The sequence below is a fragment of the Aulonocara stuartgranti genome (assembly GCF_965226115.1).
Source record: "Aulonocara stuartgranti genome assembly, chromosome: 12".
NCBI classification, from domain to species: domain Eukaryota; kingdom Metazoa; phylum Chordata; class Actinopteri; order Cichliformes; family Cichlidae; genus Aulonocara; species Aulonocara stuartgranti.
The window spans coordinates 31,353,561-31,370,621 of record NC_138948.1 but is presented as its reverse complement, the minus strand read 5'-3'; the positions used below and the strand labels follow the sequence as shown (position 1 = coordinate 31,370,621).

General features: G+C 41.1%; 1 protein-coding gene across 3 annotated transcripts in view; it reads right to left on the bottom strand.

Annotated features, from left to right (window-relative positions):
• LOC309719077 (netrin receptor UNC5D-like) overlaps positions 1-17,061 on the bottom strand; it is a 309,431-nt gene that overhangs the window by 128,679 nt on the left and 163,691 nt on the right. For all 3 annotated transcript variants that reach the window (XR_014280140.1, XM_082554925.1, XM_082554926.1), the window contains exons 3-4: positions 8,095-8,238; positions 5,007-5,110 (exon numbers count right to left, since the gene is read on the bottom strand). Coding sequence is in view for 2 of the 3 variants with exons in the window: in XM_082554925.1 (XP_082411051.1) it covers positions 5,007-5,110; positions 8,095-8,238 (248 nt within the window). In the remaining variant the exon portion in view is untranslated. The remainder of the gene's footprint in view (positions 1-5,006; positions 5,111-8,094; positions 8,239-17,061) is intronic.

Here is a 17,061-nt window from a genome sequence, read left to right as displayed (position 1 = left end):
GACCTCTGCCTAAATCTGTTTCCTGCACACAGCAGTCACACATATATTGTTCATGCTGATTATTGCAAGTCTACATAAAAATAAGAGGAATGGACATTTGGTGCCAAATGTGTATTTGGTGACATTTGAACACTATTTGCCCTGATGAGTGAGTACTGCAGGTCACTGTGTATGAAACGTGTCCTCCATCTCCCTGGGAGCCTCCATTTAAGTTGGCTCTAACCATGATTTAAATGCTTGAAGCAAAAAATATAATAATAACAACAAAATGCTCTTTAGAGGTAACAGCTGGTGAGTGTTAGCACCACAGTCCAGGATGAGACAACGAACATCCAAGAATACATTGGGAAGATGGCCCCAACTGACCGAGTGCTCAGTGAATACCTCAGGCAGCAGAAACCCAAGAAAGAGGAGGGAGACGAGGAACCATCATGGAAGGACAGGCCCCTGCACGGTATGTACCACCGGCAGATAGAGGAGGTGGCTGATATCCAAAAATCCTACCAGTGGCTGGACAAAGCTGGACTGAAAGACAGCACAGAGGCACTAATCATGGCAGCACAAGAACAAGCTCTGAGCACAAGATCCATTGAGGCTGGGGTCTATCACACCAGGCAAGACCCCAGGTGCAGGCTGTGTAAAGATGCCCCAGAGACAATCCAGCACATAACAGCAGGGTGCAAGATGCTAGCAGGCAAGGCATACATGGAACGCCATAACCAAGTGGCTGGCATAGTGTACAGGAACATCTGTGCCGAGTATAACCTGGAAGTCCCGAGGTCAAAATGGGAGATGTCCCCAAGGGTGGTGGAGAATGACCGAGCTAAGATCCTGTGGGACTTCCAGATACAGACGGACAAAATGGTGGTGGCTAACCAACCGGACATAGTGGTGGTAGACAAACAGAAGAAGACGGCCGTAGTGATCGATGTAGCGGTTCCGAATGACAGCAATATCAGGAAGAAGGAGCACGAGAAGCTGGAGAAATACCAAGGGCTCAGAGAAGAGCTCGAGAGGATGTGGAGGGTGAAGGTAACGGTGGTCCCTGTGGTAATCGGAGCACTAGGTGCGGTGACTCCCAAGCTAGGCGAGTGGCTCCAGCAGATCCCGGGAACAACATCGGAGATCTCTGTCCAGAAGAGCGCAGTCCTGGGAACAGCTAAGATACTGCGCAGGACCCTCAAGCTCCCAGGCCTCTGGTAGAGGACCCGAGCTTGAAGGATAAACCGCCCGCAGGGGCGTGCTGGGTGTTTGTTATATATATATATATATATATATATATATATATATATATATATATATATATATATATATATATATATACATAGTATATACATTGGGTGAATGTGCAGTAGTAGCAGCAAGCAGGTGAATTCTGTACATTAATATGAATAGACATCTGACTATTTTACAGGATAGACAATATAAACATATTTAAAATTAAAGGAATTGAAATGTACATTGTGCGTTGGTTTAGTGTCTGGAAGAGTCCTGTCTCAGTCAATTATAGATGATGTGAGAGGGCAGGTGTGTGTGTTTAGGGCCCGGATGGCTTGGGGATAGAAGCTCCTCTTGAGTCTCTCTCTCCTTGCCCGGATGATGCGGAACCTTCTACCAGATTGCAGAAGTTGGAACAGTTTGTTGCCAGGATGGGACGGGTCCTTCAGTATCTGCGCTGCTCTAGTCCGGCATCTCCTGGTGTAGGTGTCCTGAAGCGGGGGGAGAGCAATCCTGCAGCAGCGTTCTGCTGTACGGATCACTCTCTGGAGAGCTTTTTGGTCCTTCACACAGCTGTTCCCAAACCACCATGTCATGTTCTGTGTGAGGATGCTCTCCACAGCGCCTGTATAGAAAATCCTGAGGATCTTTGGAGAGACCCTGAACTTCCTCAGTTGTCGTAGGTGATACAGGCGCTGCCTAGCCTTTTTGGTCTGGACCTGAATATGGGCAGCCCATGTCAGGTCTGAGGAGATGTGGACACCAAGATACTTGAAGGACTGCACCCTCTCCACTGGAGCTCCATTGATGATAATGGGCTTGTAGTCTCTGTGCTGACTCCTTCTGAAGTCCACCACCAGCTCCTTGGTCTTGCTGACGTTCAGCTGGAGGTGGTTGTCCTGGCACCATGATGCCAGATTCTTCACTTCATCCATGTAGGCCGTCTCATCGTTGTTGGAGATGGCACCCAACACCACTGTGTCGTCAGCAAACTTCACAATGGTGTTGGAGCCATGGGTGGCCACACAGTCTGAAGTGTAGAGGGAGTAGAGCAATGGCGAGAGGACACATCCCTGAGGTGCTCCTGTGTTGATGGTGATGCTGTTGGAGAAGCACCTGCCCACCCTCACCACCTGAGTTCTGCCAGTGAGGAAGTCCAACACCCATGCACACAGATGGCTGTTAAGTCCCAGATCCCTCAGCTTTGTGAACAGTCTGCAGGGCACTATTGTGTTAAACGCTGAACTGTAATCAACAAACAGCATTCGCACATAGTTACCCTGTTTCTTGTCCACATGGCTGAGAGTGGTGTGTAGGACGTGGGCGATGGCATCCTCTGTGGATCTTAGAGTAGCTCTGCTTGATACACAGTTCAAATAATCCTTTTTTATGATATACTGACACTTGGTGCAGTTCCCCTATTCATCCTCACCTTAAAACAAGCCTTTTCAACTCCATCCCAACTTCTTTTAAGGCAACTTTGTTCAGATTGGTTGCCCCTCATAAACAGAAGGTTCAGAAGAAAGAGTATGGGTGCGACTGTTGTGCTCGCATCTAGAGCACACCTGAGGTGACTATATCAGGGAAATCTGCTCTTACTGACATCATAAAGAGCCAAGATTAGAAAAAACATGTTCAGAGATGGAGCTCACTGGTATAACGGAACATATGACAAAAAATCCAAGAGAGCATATAGGTGTCCTTTAAAAACTTTATAACAATATTGTCTGACTGTTATCTGACCTAGACCTGATCCTGAGCTTCACCTGACTTGTTATCAGGGTCATCAAGTAACAGACATTAAAAGACAAACATCCAGTTACAGTTAAACCCTTATAATTAAGTGTTAGCAAAAAGATGACAGGGACTTGCACCATCTATCTAAATGTTCACATGCTCTTACTTTTACTGGCCACATTTATGTATACAAAGTCAGAAACTCAGAAAACAACAGAAATATGTTCTCAAATAACAATTTAATAATATGATGTATAAAATGCTAGAAAATAAAAGATTAAACAAATATAGTCTACTAGGTTATTGACTTTTATTGCAGTAATCAGCTTTAACCTGTCCAAAAAATGGAGGTTTCTGAAGACATGAATTTACTCCTTTACTCAAACATTGTAGCCAGAACACTGTATCATATACTGACAGATCTTAGAGGACCTGGAAACTTGTCAGCTGAAGCTGAGGACCACAAAACAGAACATGGTGGAAAAATATATGGGTCACAACAATAACTACTATGACTGATGGGCTGATTATTAAGCCAAGGCCTTGTATCTGTGATAAAAGCACCTGCTTAGAATAAAAAAAAGGTCTAACTAAATAAGTGGTTATGGTTTTGGTGGACATTTGGTGGAAACAAAACTGTAATTACACCACACCTACATAGCAAGGATCTGATGGCAGTCAGTGTGCTATCTAATTATAGCATAAATACAGATAATCAAATCTTATCAGAACACCTACGCGGTCGTGATGTGCTCTTGAGCTTAAACTCATAAAAAGTAATTAGCAGATATATATGTTTCACTTTGATTACTGTGTCAAGAAAGTTTAACGTGATGAAGAAATGCATAAGACATAAAGCCAAGTTGTTGCTGTGACCGCGTCTTGAGATTTTTTGCTGTCAGTAAAACATGTTGATAATCTGCATGCTGAAGTAAATGTAACAAATAATGTGGATCAGGAGTTTGTAATATGGATGAAATCCAATCTTTAGGAAACCTGAGGACATTCAACAACACAGGTAGATCACATATGATTAATTTTTCAAAGTTATGAAAAAAGATGATATACAGGTATGATATGAACTTACCCTTGAAAACCTGAATGTGTTCTTGGCCCTACTGGCAATTGCTCAGCTTTAGAAGGGATAAATGCTGTATGAGACTTACGTCCGCTAGAAACCAAACTATGTCGTTATTCATGACAAAGAAAGACAACACAGTTGGTACCAATATGACAGTTTTGTTTGAGAAAGACTCGAGCTATATGGAAAAGAAAGATTTACTTTTGTCTCTTGGAGTATGGTGCATATGTCTTCTTATGATTTACTAATGAAAGCTGCGGAAGATCAGAGGTCGCGATCATATCAAAGCCATAACTAATGAAGTTTCTCATGGTAATTGTAATATATGAGCCTCCCCAGGAACAGACTTTGAGGGAGAAAATGGGACACGATGTGCATGTAAATAAACTCAGCCCAGATAACAGACAAGTGAAAAATATCCACTGTTCTTTGTAAATAATTTCTTAGGTGCAGTGGTGCAATCCCTATCCTGAATATCCATATAGTAACCGCAAGGCACAATCAACCCTTTTATGAGCACGCAGTAGAAGCTGACAGATCAAACAATAGAACCCAGGAGGACAGGGAGCAACATCCCACTTCTGCATTTGAAGCCAGATGTTTCTGGTTTGCATGGCTAAGAGAACATGTGAAAGGCTGATGTGTAGATCTTATTGACAACATTGTGGATAGAGGTTTGGATTAAAAGCTATATTGTGAATCCTCTTCATCAGGAGGTGTCTAGCTGACTTTGAAGCCAGTGCCTTTGTGTCCAAATATTTATGTGCACTTATCACTAGTTTCTAAACACAACTATATCAATCTCTTAAAGGTCAGAGAAAGCGGAGCTGAAGGTAGAATCGACTTTCTGAGTGGCACAGAGCTACTCTCACAGAATAAGTATCCGCTCTGATGCGTATGTTTTCTGCTCAGTGGGAGTATAAGCTTCTTCTCTTTTGGGACAGGCGGAGCTGAGGAGCAGCGGACTTACCTCTGCAGCGGGCACTCCCTCCGGAGGACGACAGTGCAGAACGATCATCCCATTGATTGGGACCTCCTTCCCCTGGGGGTCCTGCTCAAAGTTTTTCCTCAGGTCTGTATGGGGAGATAAGAGGCTGCTGTCAGGTGTCAAGTGTCACGGTCAGCCTGGCCTCAATTCCCTTTAGCAGCTAACACGCAGGCTTGCCCCTCTGCACACCACGACCTTCAAAATCCAATGTAGCCTGTATACGATAGAGAGGATCCAATGGCCCTGTGCTGGGTAATCTGTTAACAAGGTGGTTTGAAGGATATGCTGGATGGATGAAGTGAGCAGGATTGCTATGATCATCCTGGGCACTCATGTGCATACAATAGTGACAGATCCTATTCGGCCCATTTTCCAAACTGCCTTTGATAGCTTATTGCGCTGCAGCTATTCACTGAAAACCAGTTAAAACATAAAGCAGGAATGTGCCTTTGAAATTTTCACTTCAGTTATGAATGGGTTTTTATGAACCCTTGGGATCACAAGAGGTTGCTTGCATGTAAAAGATCCACATACAGGAGGGAAGGTGTTGAGCCTGCAGTCAAAACCTCAGTTCAGCTGGCAGCTACACTCAGTGTAAAATGACTGCAAACACAGTGACACCCAAATCTCAGTAGATAAAGAGCTCGACAGTTACTGTCATTCACCAAACATATGCTTTTTTCTCTCAAAGGACAAAAGAAATATGTTGCTTTCTTACTGTATTTAATTTATTTTGACTTTCGCTTTGCTTACAAATTCTGTAACCTCTAACTAGAGGTTACTGACATGCAGCAGTATTGGTCTCAGACAGGAGTGGTTGAAAGTAGCTGATTGTGTCTAACTTGAGAGCATTTTGTTGGGAATTGATTATTTCATTGCTAAAAAATCAAATTCAAGATAAAATCAGCTTGTTGCGCTCGCACAGTTTGGTCCAAGGAGAGGGCTCTGTTGTCTGTACACTCCGCTCTCTTTGGGGACAGACACTGTAAATCATTTGCCAGATAGTTTTGTTAATTTGTTATATGGCATTATTTAAATACAACTGGTCGCTACAACTTTGAAGTTGGAGTGTGCAACATTTTCTTCAGAGACTGCTTTAGATAAAGTAAGCAAATGGACCAAAGGTTAAAAAAACTTGAATAAAACATGAGACACACAAATATTTTGTTATAACATGGTCATGTTATTATAATGCTGTATTAACTAGTATTTTTTTAAAAATATATAGACCCTTGGAGTACATGCCTGCATAAATAAATCAATGTCAGAGTCACTTTACATACAGCAAACTTTGACCTGAGTTGGGCCAGACTGGTGAAACTCTCCTTTAACTACACAGTGAATCTCTGAAATGTCTTACTATAAGATAAGGAAGTACATTTTCAGCAGAACCTCTCAGTATTTCTGTGTTTCTATGCTTTTTAACCAGTGTTAACAAAAAAATAGATCACTTTTGATTGAAGGTTATAATTTTGTTTGCTAACATAATGGGCCACTAAGCTAGCATCCTCTTTCTTTGAAAAAGGAGCCCTTATTACCCACAGAGCAATTCAGCTACTACTGTTCTAATTAGTCTCAAAAAACAGGACAAAGCAGAGTGTGGTTTGTCAGTTTCTCAGTGAAGCCCACTCCTTGTTTGTCCCTTTTCATTTACAAATACCAACATTAAAAGCACTCAGCTTGAAGCTTCATAACTTGGACTGTGAGTGCCATTATGCTTGTTCTGAATACAGCCCACGATTCCATCAGAAGTTCACGTTATCCTGGCATTACCTCTACCAGCATAGCAGTGTCAAGTAGACATGAACCTTGCCAAATACATGTCTTTTTCACTCCACACCTTCAGATTTGAGCTCTAAAAATTGAAAACAGTATTGGTTGCTGGACACCAGTAGCTGTAAATAAAAAAAGCGTCCCATTTGGTTAGACAATATTATTTTGTGGGAATTAATTATTCATTTGATAAAAAGTTTTTGCTGCCATGGTCACAGATTTTGGTCCAATGAAACAGGGTTGTTGTCCTTTGTTGGGAACAGATGCTGTAAATCATATGTCAGAGAGGTCTGAGTGGTCATTTGATGTCATTATAAAGCTATCACACAGACCTATGTGGGGAAAAATCACTTTTCCAGTACCCGAGAGCTAGTCATACTATAATTCAATGTGCTTGAGGATTTTATGTCATCTCTCTTTTATCCGTTGATCTATTAGTGACAAAGAAACAGCTGGATGTCTGTGCAGGTTCAAGCCTTTACATTTCTCAGCTGAACTTGTGCAGTGTAGTTTGTATATTTGTAAACTTTGTTTTAGTCCATGGGTCTTACATGCAGCTCATTACAAGAACCATTTAAAGAGTTCTCCATTGATTTAGCTTTACATATCTTTTTGCCTACAATACCCAGAAACCCTGGGTACCACTGGCAGTTTGCTCAGAGGTTTCATTGTGTCAAGGTAGTAGCAGCTAATATATCCTTATCCTCTAGCCTCAAGCAGAGATGAGCCCCAGTAAATCCCCTTTCTTCTAACTCCACACCCCCAGATTATTTTTCATTTTCAATCTTGCAGTCTTCTCCCACAAACAATGCTGACACAAGTATCATCGCATTTATCAAACTTCACATGGCTCCCTTTGGAGACAGAAAAGCCTTTATGCCCCTTTTCCACATATGCACTAGCACTCCCCAGCACACACTTTGATGTGTAAATTGGAGGAGATGCCCTCAAAATAAAAGTATAAATCATATTTATGGACCAAATGTGGTGACATCTATAGTATCATGAAGTACCCTGCAGTATAGGAAAAGGACTGATTTTGAGATAAAATGGAAGAGTCATATATGCATGATTGGTTATCATCTATAGTTCTTTTGTGTTTAATGAACATCTTCTCTAAAATATGTTGTATGTTTATTCAATCATTTCATTCAATCTTGCAATCAAGATTGCAAGCCAAAACTAAAGTCACAAGTTTGCTGTTAAAACTTTGAGTCTTTATACCATTTCTCTTTTACATAAACTTGAAAATTCATGCCCTAAATTTTCACATCTTAGGGGAGAGTTGCAAACTCACAAGCGATGCGAACAGTAGCCTTTCGACTCTTGGATGTGCCCAAGTGGCTCCAGGCAACACAGAGACACCAGTAGTCCTCGGGGCCATGGAAATCTTCCACCTGCTGGCGTGACACGTTGATCATCACTTCACGCACCTTCAGTCCTGGATCAACAGAGAAGGTAAGAGAGTTAGCAACTCCGTGTGCCTATGTGTAGTGTTGCACACCTTAGATTAGATTAGATTCAATTAGAGTTTTGCTACCCTGCATTTGGGACCACTGAAAAACACCTAAAGTGCTGTGCTGAATCAAGTTAAGTTTAATTATTTTCTAAAATTATTAAGACGTTTCTGCCAGTTGTTTGAATCTGTGGCATTTGTTACAAGAAGATGTGCCATATGTGCAATATATTTGTTACTTCTAACATGACATAAATCTAAAACAAAGGAACAGCTCAGGGAGTCACTGTACTATTAATAAGACCATAATGTGAACAGGTAAAACTGGACTTGATCCTTTTATGCACTGTACAGTTCCAAAAGCAAATACTTTTTCAGTTGCACTTCCTTGATCTACAAATTGTTGCAATTTATGTTGCAGGGAACTTGAAAGTATTTTTAGTGAATTCAGAAAAAATTCAAAATAAATATAAATAATAAATATTCAGTGACCAATAACTGCCCTTCGTTCCCTTCAATAACTGTGCCTTATTATCCCTAATAAGGCACTTAGATCTTCCAATCAAATGCTCCTGATGCAACCGAGGTCTCGTCTGAAGTCCAGAGGTGATCGGGCCTTTGCTGTCATAGCTCCCAGACTCTGGAATAACCTCCCTCCTTATATTCGTTCCTCCGAGTCCATCCAGTCTTTTAAATTGCGTCTTAAAACTTATTATTTTACTCTGGCTTTTGATCCAAACTAGTATGTTATTTCATGGCTAGTTTTTGTTTCAAACAATTGTCATATTGTTTTCTGCCCTCCTTTTAACTGTTTCTTTTTTTTATTCTGTCTTATGCTATTGCTCTGACCGACTGTGAAGCACTTTGGTCAACTTTGTTGTATTTTATGTGCTATAGAAATACCTTTTGATACTTTTTTTATTTTTATTTTACCACAATCCTTCCATCCATGAAGTCTCTTCTTCTTTTTCTGAATTAGTAAGCACAGCTTTCCATGCTGTTCAAAGAGCAGTATTCTCTAACTGTTTCTTTCAGATTTGGAAATGTCCTGGAAGGTGTAGTAAAAAAGAAGCCAAGTCAGTCATCTTTGATGTCCTTTCTGGCTGGCTGCGCATTTTTAGTCCTTAAATACATAAGCTTAAGTTTAACCTCCAGTTCATGGACTGGGAATGGGAAATGATAAGAATTTAGAGATTCCAATTGCATTATCTGTATTGCTTATCAATTTGATTAATTATCAATTCTTATTGGGTTCCCACTGGTGCAACTATGAGAGTCACCACCATCTCCAAGCAGCATATCAAATACATTACATTCATGCAAATTAATTAGATGCTGTGTGGTCAAATCTCACACACTAACACAAATTCCTGTCCTAATGAGGACACACATATGATCTTTCTCTCAGTATTTAGGTAGGAACATAAAGCCAACAACACACACCGAAAGATAAAAACCAGCACAAAGAGACTTCAAAGTGATCTCAACAGTCATTCTGCTGTAGAACTGTGAACAGGTAGAAACAGAGGCTGCAGCCTGACTGCTCATCCATTAGTTTCCTGTTGTGCTTCAGGGTCTGGTTGCTGGGGTGGGGTCAGCATTCACTCAGATTTAATGTCACTATGAGATCTTGGCTAACTTAGCATTAGCATGTTGTCTGTACAGGTGCTTGTAAAAAGTCGAAGTTGACTTAGCAGTATAATGTAGTTGTTTCTGTCCTGAATGCAGTTTGCACTTTACCATCGTCCTCTCTTCCTTTTCTGCAATAAAAATAAAACATCCATATCCATGCTGTAGAATGTGCAACTATTTTTCTCCTCCAGCATACAAACTGAAATCAGCTGATTGTGTCAGTGCAAGTAAGTGGGATAAACTGGATCAGGAACAAAGACGACTAACAATTCCACGGAAGTAGACTACTGGGAACTGGTTCTCTACAAAAACTGGTTCTTGATTCCTGTACTACCACTTAAGGAAAAAATCTAACTGGCAGCAGGTATAGAAGTTGATCTCTAATACAATCCAAAAAGTTCCATATCGATCGATCGATCGATCGATATTGCGGGAAATATAATTATTACATATTTCACATATAAAGCACTGCTGCACTTTGATTGTAAGACTGACATTCAACATGTAGTGAATGAAATAGTTTTTTTTTTCAAATTAAGTCAAATATAGATGAAAAAGATGAGCACATACTTGAATAAGTGTAGCATACTTATAGCAAGATATTAGATGAGAGGAAGAAGCAGAAGAACAGAGACAACTTTTGTGTGTGTACGTGAGAGAAGGGAGTGGGTGAGAGAATAAAAAGTCAGAAGAAATTGATTTAAAAACAAACAACTTTATTCAGTCTCACAGATATCGAAAGCCTCCAATGACAAGGACAGTCACTGAGTGCAAATGAAGCTGGTGTGCAATATTTCAAGTAAGTGCTTCAAAGTACAGACGTAGCACTAAAGAACAACAGAGCTAGACATAGCAAAATGGATCGGACAGGATTGCCTCTTCGAACGATTTAAGATGAAGACTTTGTTCTAGTGATGGAGAACGTACATAGGAGACTGACTGTTCCAAGGCAAAAAAATTGATAGGCAAACATCATGAAGATACAAAACAATTTTAAAAGACTGCAACTGGAGAGCCCTATTGGTATTGACTTCTGGAAATAAAATAAAACACTGACAGCTTCACTTTTTACAAAGTAGAGCAGGCTACTTTTTATAAACCCAAACACACACTTGAATAAGTAGCCTGTAATCAGTTGGCAAAAATGGCTGTTCATAAACAACAAAAGATGAAAAATGAATAGTAAATACATATTTATTGTTCTTGTAAGCTACATATTTTATGTTTAAAGCCAAGTAATCAGTTACAAGTACCATCGTAATACCTGTTTGATGAACATTTGATCACAGACACACACGCTCCACTAATTATTGCTGCATAGACACTGATAATCCTGGTCCCATAGGGAGTTTATATAGCAAGTTTTATCCAGATTGATTAACACATCTTGGAGGAGTTATAGAGTCTTTTCTTTACCATATAAAGTGCTTTTAGGCAAGTGTCGTCGTGTAAATAAGACTGCAATTAAACTGAATTGAAGTGAACTTCAACTTCACAATATAAATCATTCAACTACTCTACTTCCTGGTTTTAGCTGTTTTAGGGGATCTCACTTGAGGACAGCTTAATAAAGAAACTGTGACTGGTCCACAGTGTTATTGTTTTCTTTTGTCACTCTTGAGGGAGAGCTAATTTTTAAGTCCACTCTCAAATTACACTGTAGACTAGCAAATAGTATTTTAACTTTATTTTTGTATTAAATAATTAGAAATTTTTAACTAATCAACATAGATCAATGCGTTATTTAGAATTACTGATGCTGCATCAATTATTTAAATACTTTTTTCATAAATACAGGTATCTGGTGACCATGTAATTTTTCTTTTCATGCAGTAATGACATTGATACCTTTGCAGTATGTTTAATTCACTAATACCAGAATCAGAATGTCTTTACTGCCAATTAGAGATTTAGACAAAAAAATCCAAATTAGTTTTCTCCTTCAATTACTAATGCCAACAAAATTATTAATGCAAGTGTTTAACTTTCTGTAATCAGCATAAAAGTGTTGTGTTAGAGTTCCACTTCGGCTGGAAAGAATGCAGAATATGCGAGCTTCAATAAACAACGCTCATCTAATTGTTAGTCTTCTTTTAAAAATGTAGTGCGATATTCTTACTTCTTTATATTATATTGTTTAATTTCATTTTAAGATAAATATTGTGGGATCTGTGTCTGCACTACTGGTGAAACGTCAATACAACATAACTGGACTGTCCTCACTCAGAAAACGGCATGATACAAGATGTTATCATGATCTATAGCTACGTTTTAAAGTTAAGGAATCTCTGACATGCAAACACATGTAAAATGTCAGTCCTCTGGGATCTTAGAGAAAGGAGCTTTTCTTAAATCGAATCAATTAGAAGTGAGAATAATTGCAAAACCAGAGATAAAGTAAAATTTCAAACTGGTCCCACTCAAAGGGAAACTCTTGGTTCCTTTTTAGGTGGACTTGCACTATTCATAACACCAGGTTAATTTACTCTAGGAGTACATAATGTATTTGGAGATTATAGAGACATGCATACATAATGCATGAGACTTCACCTAAACCCTTTAGATTTTAATCCAATGAATCAGAAATGAAAGATGGGCTGCAAAGTGACCCACAGACGTGCAGCAATTGTGGGCGGGCTAACACAAGGTTAAATAGTGTGCCCTGTGTGGCTTCATAGAAATGTATCAGCTAAACTATCAGCTGATGTGGGCTGGCACTGAGATCAGTTGATCTGCTGGGATTGCAGCAGAGCTTGACTTTGGGGCCTGCCTGAACTTGTGGGTCAACTGGCATTGCCTTTCCTACATCCATTCTGATGCCCAAAATGAACCTTCAGAACTTGGGTTTTGATATGATTTCATGAGAGTACCAGTATTAGCAGTGTTCATGTGGGTCAGGTCTAAATGAAGCATTTATAGGCTGGAAATAGGCCTCTGTTTAGGTCATGTGCTAAGCTGCAGTTAAAAGGGAAAGCCCTGTATGCTAAATAAGCATCTTTAAGAATCTGTAATCGATATCTCGATATGTCTAAAGGCTTGTGTCAGTGATCAATGGGTTTTACGGGATTAGTTATGCACAAGTTCTTAGGAAGGACTGACACACTTCCTAAATCAGTGCTTTCTGCTTCTCTATGCTAGCATCACTAAGGAAATTGGCAGAAACACAGAGCCCCGGGCAACCATGCAGTATGTTTCTAGTTCTGAATGGAAAGCTAAATCATCTATAGAAGAATTAGCATTAATAATCTGAACTACACGTAACGATGTATAGAGGCTTCCTGTGCAAGTGACACCACGATAATATACTACATTATATAACACAAAAACCCAATGTGACCACAGCAAACTGCACAATGCTCTTATTATTTTGAATGCATAAAAGAATGTGAGGAAAAAAAAATCCAGTCTATTTGAAAATCCTCTTAGGCAACAAGCTGCAAGCCCCCAGTTGTTTGCCATCCTCTCATATGGCTTCAAATGGGTATACAGCACCCATATTTAATGTGAGTCATCGGCTTAGGGCCTGTCACATGTGTTTTCTCAGAGCCTTTTGGAGCCTCCGGGACTTATACCCACCACTGGATTAAAGAGCCAAATATGCAATGTGCTGGGAACTGCAAGAGACCAAAAGCCTGCCCTGACTCTTATGCCTCCAATCTCTCTGATGAATTACATTTTAATCTGACATGCTCTTACTAAAGTCAAACAGCTTCATACTGAGGCTGCACAGCTTGCGACGCACTGAGCAGACTTCTGAATGAATACCAATCAAACCCGAATGAATGGCATTGGGGCAACGGCGATGACTCCATGCTGGTGTTTGGGGTAAAATTAAGAAATGGAGAACATTTCATGGCGGGTGGTCTCCACTTTGCTGGATACAAATGACAACAACAACAGAAAAAGTGATCTTCTTTCTCTTTGTGAAACTCACAAGTCTTGAAACGCTGATACAAATTAGGCAGTTTGTCACAATATGGTGCAATCGGTGCAATTTTGGTAACTGTGGTAGTTAAGATTGACAGGCCGTGAGTTGGTGTCTTTTTTGGGGGGTGGGGGTGGGGGTTGAGAACGCAATAAACAAAGAAGAAACTCTATGGTTGGTGCTTCCCATTTGCCGTCCCTGTAGAGAGTGAGACACAGGCATAATTCATAATTTCTTGAGCACAGGCAGAGAGCTGTCAAGTGACAGCATCTGTGTGGGAAGAGAGACAGCAAAGCAAATAATAACTAATGACTTTCTGCGATGCCCTAAAAAATTTGAGGCTGAGTTTAACAGAAGTGGAAGAGCAAGCAAGACTGATTGTGTGAGAGACAGTGAGCGAGAACGAGAGAGAGAAAGTGGCCGTAAGCTTTTTTGACAAAGCAACACATTTACTGGAGTCCAAAGCGACATCGACAGGTGGTTTACTGGAGAGAAGGGAACGACTGCCGCCATTGTGTCATCTGTCAACCCTATTTGTTTATAGGCAGAACACTGTTGACAGGCCTCATTAGAGTAAACCACTTGATCAGCTCTCCTCCCCAATCCTCTTCTCACTCTTTTGCAGTTTTCCGAGTCACTTGATAAATCCATCCAAAACAGCTGAATCACTCAGAGAAAGATGGGCAAAGCAGCTGGAATGAGAGCAATATTTCCCCGTTCTGAGGTCCAGTGCAAGTGAGATTGTCGCTGTGGTAGCTCTGCCTTAGTCTAGCTTATTAAAATGGATTTCAATGACAAGAACTTCATTAAAATGGTGCATTGCGATCATTTTATTTTAAAAAAAATCTGCTTTAAGAGAGTCCAGCAAAAAACCTTTTTCATCTTTTACTCCATCCACACACTGCCTCTGGTTCTTTTCTGATAACCATACAGTAAAGGCAAAATAGGAATGGGCTGCTGTCCCATAGATCAATATTAGACTTTTGTGAAAATGGCCATATCTGCTCAATGTAGTGGCAAAGCCAAAACACTGGTCCACTGCTCAGGAGAGGGAAAAGTCAGCTCAGGATTAGACTTTAGTAGCCTCACTTAAAAAAGACTGGCCTCATTTTAAAACCCAGTATACATCTAAATATATGTGTGGACATCAATACTGCAATTTTAACACAGTGTTATTATATATGCAGGTGCTTTTAAAGTATGAACTACATAGACTTAGTATTTTTAGCAGCATGTCTGTGAAGGTTCTCAGTCATCCAGGTCATCGTAGTCAAAGGAGCTTGCAAAGAAAAGCGTCTGGACTTCTTTAAGTTGCTTGAAGACGTTTCACCTCTCATCCGAGAAGCTTCTTCAGTTCTAAGGTCAAATGGTGGAGAGTCCCAGATATAAACCTAGTGGGAGTAAACCCCCACAGAGGGACAAAAGGACCCCCTGATGATCCTCTAATCGCCTGAGCCAAGGTGGGAAACTGGGCGTGGGTCCCAATCAGCCAGAGTTTCGGGTGTGTTCATTGTGAAACCTGGCCCCACCTTATCATGCGAATTCCTGAGGTCAGATGGCCCAGGATGTGTGTGGGCGTTAAGGCGTCTGGGAAGGGATCTCAAAACTGGATTATAGATGGCAGAGAGTTGGTGTCGTAAACCCCCGCCTCTGTTCAAAGATGGTCGCTCACAGTGGACATAGATGGCTTCTTTCACTCCTCTTTCAAACCATCTGTCCTCTCTGTCCAAAATGTGAACATTGGCATCCTCGAAAGAGTGTCCTTTATCCTTAAGATGCAGATGGACTGCTGAGTCTTGTCCTGTGGAGGTGGCTCTTCTGTGTTGTGCCATGCGCTTGTGAAATGCCTGTTTGGTCTCTCCAATGTAGAGGTCTGAGCATTCCTCGCTGCACTGTACAGCATACACCACATTGTTAAGTTTGTGTTTTGGCGTTTTGTCTTTCGGGTGAACCAGTTTTTGTCTGAGCGTGTTGCTGGGTCTGAAATACACTGGGATGTCATGCTTGGAGAAAACTCTCCTGAGTTTCTCTGATACACCGGCTACATAGGGGATGACAATGTTGTTGTGTCTGTCCTTCTTATCCTCCCTCGCTGGTGTCTGGTCTTCTTTTCTGTGCCTCTTTGCTGACTTTAAGAACGCCCATTTAGGATAGCCGCAGGTTTTGAGTGCTTCCTTTACATGTGTGTGTTCCTTCTTTTTTCCTTCAGGCTTAGAGGGAACATGTTCTGCCCGGTGGTGTAGGGTCCTGATTACTCCAAGTTTGTGTTCCAAAGGGTGATGGGAGTCAAAGAGGACGTACTGGTCCGTGTGTGTGGGCTTCCGGTAAACTTCGATGTTGAGTTTGCCATTCTCTTCAATGTGCACAGCGCAGTCCAGGAAAGGCAGACAGTTGTCCTTTGTGTCTTCCCTGGTGAACATGATGTTTTTATCCACAGCGTTGATGTGCGCAGTGAAGGATTCCACTTCTTGTGTCTTGATTTTGACCCAGGTGTCGTCCACATATCTGTACCAGTGGCTGGGTACTCTTCCTTTGAAAGAGCCAAGAGCCTTTCTTTCCACTTCCTCCATGTAAAGGTTGGCTACAATAGGTGACACGGGGGAGCCCATGGCACAGCCATGTTTTTGTCTGTAAAAGCCTTCGTTGTACTTGAAATATGTAGTGGTGAGGCAGAGGTCTAACAGTGTGCAGATCTGATCGGGTGTGAAGTTGGTCCTGTCCTCCAAGGAGCTGTCTTCTTGTAGTCGTTTTCTGACAGTCTCCACGGCCTCCGTGGTGGGTATGCAAGTGAAGAGAGAGACTACATCAAAGGACACCATGGTTTCATCTGGATCCAGGGTAAGTTTCTGGACCTTGTCGGTGAAGTCGGTGGAGTTCTTGATGTGGTGTGGGGTGTTCCCCACGAGAGGAGCAAGGATGGTAGCAAGGTGTTTAGCAATGTTATAAGTGGCTGAGTTTATGCTACTGACTATGGGTCTGAGTGGGACAGCTTCCTTGTGGATCTTAGGAAGTCCATAGATGCAGGGTATGACATCCCCTGGGTAAAGGCGGTGATATGTAAGGCGGTCAATAATTTTGTCCTTTTCAAAGTCTTGAAGGCAAGCTATAACTTTCTTTTTGTAGCTGCTTGTGGGGTCTCGCTTTAGGGCTTCGTAGGTATTGTTGTGACTGAGGAGAGTAGTGATCTTTGTGTGGTAATCTGTAGTGTTTAGGACCACGGTGCATCTTCCCTTATCAGCTGGTAAAACAGT